Source organism: Pterocles gutturalis, unplaced genomic scaffold (genome assembly GCF_000699245.1).
Source record: "Pterocles gutturalis isolate BGI_N339 unplaced genomic scaffold, ASM69924v1 scaffold1269, whole genome shotgun sequence".
Lineage (NCBI taxonomy): Eukaryota > Metazoa > Chordata > Aves > Pterocliformes > Pteroclidae > Pterocles > Pterocles gutturalis.
Genome location: NW_010132871.1, coordinates 41,753 through 48,473, shown reverse-complemented (window position 1 = coordinate 48,473; position 6,721 = coordinate 41,753). Strand labels below are relative to the sequence as shown.

The 6,721-nt window shown below is 56.0% G+C and overlaps 1 protein-coding gene across 1 annotated transcript; it reads right to left on the bottom strand.

The window, feature by feature from the left end:
• Positions 1-125: 125 nt before the first annotated feature.
• Positions 126-4,870, bottom strand: LOC104467281 (dimethylaniline monooxygenase [N-oxide-forming] 4-like). The gene is made up of 8 exons (XM_010081009.1): positions 4,739-4,870; positions 4,265-4,453; positions 3,760-3,922; positions 3,273-3,418; positions 2,723-2,922; positions 2,195-2,547; positions 1,804-1,873; positions 126-513 (listed from the first exon to the last, which is right to left on the bottom strand). The coding sequence occupies exons 1-8, from the start codon at positions 4,868-4,870 to the stop codon at positions 126-128; spliced, it is 1,641 nt and encodes a 546-aa protein (XP_010079311.1).
• Between the last annotated feature and the right edge of the window lie 1,851 nt (positions 4,871-6,721).

Genomic DNA, 6,721 nt, shown 5'->3' with positions numbered 1-6,721 from the left:
AGGCCAGGCACCGGCCAGCCTCGGGGTCCAGGCCCCCGCCAGTGCTGGGCCAGCTCGAGCCCCCTGCAGCGGCACAGCTTCACACCATCCCCAGCTCGCCCCAGACCAGTCTCACCAGGTTTATTCTACAGCTGGAGACCTGCCCGGGGGCTCCAGCCTTGACGGGGGTATTTAGAAAGGAGGAAACCCACCAGGAGAGCTGCCGGCAGGGCCAGGAGGCACATCCAGCGCCAGCCGCGGGAGCCATCGGAGGAGTCATCCACCACCCGAGTTCTCAAGGGCTTCAGCGTCCGCTGCCACTGGGTCAGGATGGCGTCTCTGGCCCCGCTCCACTTCCCCCGTCCCATCAGTCGGTACTGGTAGGGTGTGCAGGGGCCGAAGAAGACGGCTAGGGCCAGCCGGGGGTCTGTCAGGAGCAGCCTCAGCACGTTGGGCTTTACGCCAGCGCATGAAGCAATTTCATCGGTGTAGCTGATAAAACTCATCTTCAAGTTCTCCCTCTCAGATGGATTCCTTCAGTGGACAGGAAAGAGACAAAATCAAATAGCATCATCCCATCTCGGTTCTCAGCTCCACGGAAAGCAAAAGCTCTGGGCCCAGACATCAGCCGAGCTCCCTCTGCCCCGAAAATAAACGTAAAGGTGCCAAAAGAGGCTCTGCGGGGCGGGTCCCCAGCTGTCACCCTGGGGCAGGGAACAGGCAGAAGCTTGTGTTGCCTCTGCACCTTAGTTGTGGCCTCAAAAATGGTTCTAGGATAACACTGCCATCCTTTTAATGCCACAAATACCCATGCCACGTCCTTCCCCGAGCTTCACAGATGTGGATTTGGCCAATTCTGCATGGTAGAGGAGTAGATACTCACAGCTAAGACTGCCAAGGGAACTGGGGGAAAACTGGGAAGCTGGGAGCGGGCTCTGGGATGGATTTTTCTGCAGGAGGGAGGATGTGTGCTGAATCTGCTTCAGCACGTTTGGGACAGCCTCGAGTTTGTCCCCATTGCACCTTGGCCTCCTGTATTTCTGTGTAGCAGCATTGTGTCTGCAATCACTGGGATTCCTGGTGACAACCCCCATGGCTCTCTTGTGTCCCAGATTGTCATCAGGGTCCTGTGATCCAGCCCTGCCTTGCTGGGCAGACCTAACCCAGCCTGCACCCCACCTGGCCCGAGGTCCCCTCTTTGCTCCCAAAAGCTGCTGCAAGGCAGCATGTCCACCATCACCCATCCCACAGCCTTGGGGACATGTCTCGACCTCCTGTGAAACCGCAGTGCCAACAAAGCAGGATGTTAGCTCCCACGTACACAAAGGACACGCTCCAGCCTTGTCTAATACTCATCTCAACCTGTCAAAAACTGCCACCAAAGTGTCCTCCACACGCACCGCCTGGCTCCAGGGTGGTTTCTGGATGGGGTTTGGCCCTGACTCCAGCGCTCCTGGCTGCCTGGGTTTGGGAGGGAGAAGCCACGAGATGGCACCCTTAGTCTGGAGAAAACCAAACCTCCATCTTGACATTCTGGGAAGAAGGACATGGCTTGGAGACCTGTCGGAGAGGACATGTAGGTCCTGGGTCTTGCTGTAAGCTGCTCCAGAGCACTCTGCCCTTGGTGTCTTGGTCCCACCATCCATAAAGGAGCCACAGCAGCACTTCCCCACCTCGCTGCGGGTGGTGAGGGAATGAATGCATCCAAGAAGAGCTGGGTGTCCTAGGCAGGTCCCTCCCTCCACCGCCATAGTGCCCCCCTTTCCCTGGGGTTATCCTGGCACACAGCACCCATCACACCCTGATCATGGGACCATCACGCACCTTTTGACTAGTGGCTTCTTCTTCAAAACGTCAGCCATCATCCTGCTGGTGGGAGGGAGCTTGTTCCAGCCTGAGAAGAATGGAGAAACCAGAGACCTCCAGTAGCACCTTAAGCTGAAAAGTTCACCCCCCTCCCATGCTCCCAGCCGCTTTACCGAGAGCATCCATGCTTGCTGGTTGTGTCAGTGTGCATGGAGCAGCAGGGATATGGGGATGCAGCTGGGGGGCAGAGGCTACAGTGCTTCTAGTACTCCTGGCCACCATGGGTACTGCCACCATGGGTACTGTGGCAGGAGCCAAAATATGCCCTAGGCTCTGTAGACAGCGGGTCAGGCTGCTCCAAACCTCCCACCCCAGTAGATTCCACCATCGCTTCCACCCCGTCTCCCACCTGCAAAGATCCCTGTCACCCAGCGAGCCTGCATTTCTGATCCCACCATCACAGAGCCGGTCAGTTGGATTAAGCCGATGATGGCCAACGTCGGTTTTTCCAGATGGGGAGGGAAGACGCGTTTATAGAGGGAACGGTTGTCATCGAATTGGCTGCGAACTGACTCTTCGAGGAAGGAAAATGGGAAGACATAGCCCGTGGCAAAGAGCACCACATCGATGTTTTCTTCGGTTGTCCCATCGTCGAAAAGAGCAGAGGTTTCTGTGAACTCCTTCACCTTTGGCTTCAACACAACAGTCCCACAGAGGAGGCAAAATGGCAGCTCTTCGTTCAAAATTCTCTTAACGTTGGAGCTTGCAGGTAGAAAAGAGGAGGACACCAATGTTAGCATCTGCGAGGGACCCAAAATATCTTTTTGTTCCCCTCCAAGGGTTTGCAATTCCACAAATATTCCCTGAAATTAAAAACTGAGCATTTAATGTCATTAAAACCCCCTGACCAACCAAACGAATAGTGAGAAAAAAATACCTTTTGGTAGAAGCCAAGCCATAGTTTGCATGGTTAAACCATGAATTGACCTGCCGAAACATGATCCTCTTCATGAGGGCTGATGGAAGAAGCGACTCAACCAAGTGGTTGAAGCGGGTGTTCTTGACCATGTCAAAGGGGAAGCCGTGGTCCGAGACCCGGCTGAACACCAACGTGCTGCTCCTGGCACTGAGGAACACCTGGGGGAGAGGGCAGCTCTCAGCCTCCTGCCCGCAGAGCTGTCCGCTGGTTTTTACCCTGAATGGCAAATCCCATCTCATGCTCTTGGGAACCAAGAGGGTTTTCCTGAGGGAAGGAGCCAGGTGAATCAAACAGCTCGTGGTGGCTTCCGCAAAGAACCCACAGCTGCTGAATGGCCACTCTGTGCCTCAGGGGGCCCAAACTCTCCAGGAATTGCCAAGCTTCTTCAATTGCCCTCAATTTGAAGGTCTATTTATTGAGAAACCCAGTGGGCAAAGCTTCCTGTGCATACCCAAGCCACCAGCTTTTGTGGTGCCCGGCCAGGCTTGGCACTGCCGCGGAGCCGTACCTTCGCAGCCACGCGACTCAGCTGCACAGCGAGGTCGCCACCGGTGTTGCCAATGCCAACCACGAGGACCCGCTTTCCCCGGAAAGCCTCAGGATCTTTGTATTGCTGGCTGTGGAGGTACCGGCCTTTGAAGCGGGTATCAATACCTAGGCAGAGAGCAGGGAGCATCTCCTACTGCCGGCCAGGTACACGTGCTCGCCCCAACTTCATGCCCAGACCTTCCACCCTTCCTTGCAGCTGGGAGGCTTGTGGAGGTCTTAGCTCCCTGGGTGATGCCACCCTCCTGCACCTTCTTCATGTTGGTCCTGCTTTGCAAATTCTCATGCAAGAGACTGGATGCATCCCATTCCCGGGAATACCCATAGGCATTCCCACTGGGTGAGGGTCCCGCCTGCCCCGGCATAGGGGCTTCATGGAGCAGGCAAGCTCACAGAGGAAAATGCAGCCAAGGGACCCCAGCTCACCCCGCTGCCGAGGCAGGGCTTACCTGGGAAGGAAGCCAAGGGTAAGTAGGGCTCCTGGTAATGGCCGGTGCAAACCATGACGGCATCAAAGACGTGTGACTCCTGAACGCCATTGGTCTCGGTGACCACCTCCCACTGACCGGAGGTGGCAAAATCTGGGCGCTTCCTCACGCTGACAGCTGTCGTCTTGCACCAAAGCCGAACAAAACGGCAGTCAGGGACTGTGCTGTGTTTCGGAGAGGACCTGTCTGCAAAGGGCTGGGGATGTGGGGGGGCAGGCTGTGTCCCTGGGGAGCCACGTGTCACCTCTAAAGCTGTTAAATCCCACCCTGGGAGATGCACCAGGCAGCCCATGTTCATGCAGCCTAATTTAGATCATGGAGCTGAAAAGGCTGCATTCAGGATGCAAAAGGCAGATGGTCCTCATGGGCTTTGCACCTAGCATTGTCCCATCCCACCTGGGCCACGCCCTGGTATCTGCAGCCACTGATGCCCCTTCTCCCTGCGGCGTTTGGGGTCCTCGCTCACCTTGAAGTGTATGTGCCGCAGGAGGTCGAAGTGCTGCGCGTACATCCGATAGTACTCCAGGAGAAGGCTGTGGGGTAGGAAATTGGGAAAATCCTCTGGGCAGGGGAAGTCGCTGAAGCAGGACATCTCCTTGGAGGTGTTGGTTATGAGCAAGGGGTACACGCTGACCCTCCTGCTGTCTGTGGAGTCCTGCAGGAAGCCAGAAGTGCCATTTGCAGGTGTGTGGGGAAGGGCTTTCTCCCCGCCAAGCCAGCAGAGCATCTCGGGTACAAGGCAGAAACCAGGACTAGCTCCTGGTGACCATGGCTTCTGCTCCCTCCGTCTCCTTCTCCACCTTGGAGTCGGGGGGCGCCCCATGCCTGGGACAGGGACAGTCCCCAAGGGCACAGCCACCTCTTTGCTGCTGGCACAGAGCATCCGAGGGAGGGGACAAACCCAGGGACAATCCTCCCCACGCAGGCAGAGCCCACTGACCGTGTAGCGCCAGAGCCCCCCGATGTCCTCGCTCCTCTCAAAGCAGGTGGGCTCCAGCCCCTCGTCCAGGCAGCACTTGATGGAGGCCAACCCACCAACCCCAGCCCCGATAACGGCCACGCGCCGCACCATGCTGTCCCACAGCACACAACGGGCCGGCGTGCAAGCAACTGGAAATAAAATAGCCCAGGGATCAGCAGAAACATCCGTCTCTTCTTCCCATCCCCAGCAAAACACCCCTCGTCTTCTCTGGCTGCAGGTGTCCCTAGAAGAAAACTGTCCTTGGAGCCAGCCATCACCAGCACTCCAGCGCTACAGATAAAGGCTGCTAATTACCCTTCCTCCTGTGCTAAACGCACACCAAGGGCCCAGCAATTCCCCTCCCATGGGCAGGAGAAAAGGAGGCACTTGGAAACATCATCGCTGTGCTGCTGCTTCTCTTTATTCCCTTTCCGGGCCCAAAGCAGGGCATGCAAAGGAGGGGAAGGGGCTCGCAGCCATCCACCTCTGCTGCACAAAGTGATCCTCCCGAAACCTTGTCAAAAAATGATTTCAGCTAAGCTGGCTCATTTTCACGCTTTCCTTTTTGATTTCTCATTAAAGGGCATTCTATCGAAGACAAAAAGGTTTGTTTTTTTTTTTTTTTTAAGTGATGCCTGACTGAGCAGGAGCACGGCGCAGCGATTCAGAAGTTAGGCAGCACCGCGAAAGTGCGTCTGGGATTATAGACTATACAAAAGGTAAGAAACCCAGGAAACGCCGGGTATAAATGGGAGGATCTCAAAACTTGACATGTGTAAACTGAGCTGCTCCAAGCTTGACTGGAATGCAGACAAACTAGGGAAAAACTGAACCCATGTGAACTTTGATTATGTAACCAGCACTCCTACTGCAAAGGCTGAAGAAAAAGTAATTTATAACTTGTTTTCAACCCATTTTGTGTCAAAAAGTTAAACAGGAGCTGGAGGAAACTGCAGAAACCCAGGGAAAAGTGAAGGAGATGCAGCCCCCCAACCACCCCCCTGCATCCAAAAGCCAGTTGCTCCCAGCCCGAGCCACTCCTCAATCTGCGGAAACAGGGCAGGACATGCCGACACTCACCCACCCTCCGTTTCCGGAGCCTCCCTTGGCTTTGGGAAAAGGTAGAGACGTTCCTGGAGTGATAAGGTCACCCCTCTTTTCCAGTGCTGCCTGCAGACAGGCTTTGCTCCGGATGGTCTCTGCCACAGCCCCTCTCCCCCTGCCAGCAGCGAGGCGAAGCTGGTGGCAAATGCCAAAATCCCAGGGAGCTGGCTGGCTGCTCAGGCTTCGGCTGAACTTTGCTTTGAGTTTCTCTCAACGCAGATTTAAAGGAAAGGCTGAAGTCCAGGCAGCTCGTTGCGGCTCCTGCACCGCCAACCTTTACACCCGCGTTCTCCCCTCTCTGCTCTGCTGAAATACAGCCACAGAAAGTTCTCAACCTCCTGCAGAGGTGCTGGCTGGAAATCCGGACCGTAATCCCAAGGGTACTGTGCTTGCAGGGACTCCCGTGCTGCTGCTCACCCCCACTGCTGCCCCAGCCCCAACAGCAGCTTGGGGTTGTCCTGATCCATCCCCATGTGCTACTTGTGCTGGGCAGGCGCTCGCTTGGCATCCCCAGGAAGGCAGCAGCAAGACTTGCTCCATTTGCCTGCGTGCCAGCAGACAGCACAGAGGATGGACATGGTTTACGGGGCTGCCTAATTTTTGGTGGTCAACAAAAGCATTCACAATCCCAGGTTTGGGGCTGCCCACAGCTCCCGCTGGCACGGCCCCAGCCCAGGCACAGGTCCCAGTGCTTCCCGTGGTCACAAGGAGACAACGAGACGGCAGCCTGCAGCACGCTCCTGCCACAGCTGATGACATTTTATTCATTGAAAGTCTCTCTGCACACAAAGCAAAGCCCTGGGAGTGGTGGGGAGTGCAGGGAAGCCTAGCCAGGAGTGTTCAGCCCCACAAGGCACC

Coding starts and splice junctions, on each gene's coding strand:
- LOC104467281 (XM_010081009.1), bottom strand. CDS start 4,870: ATGGTGCGGCGCGTGGCCGTTATCGGGGCTGGGGTTGGTGGGTTGGCC. Junction 4,454..4,738: donor GGGGGCTCTGGCGCTACACG/GTCAGTGGGCTC, acceptor GGCTTCCTGCAG/GACTCCACAGACAGCAGGAG. Junction 3,923..4,264: donor TGCGGCACATACACTTCAAG/GTGAGCGAGGAC, acceptor CTTTGGTGCAAG/ACGACAGCTGTCAGCGTGAG.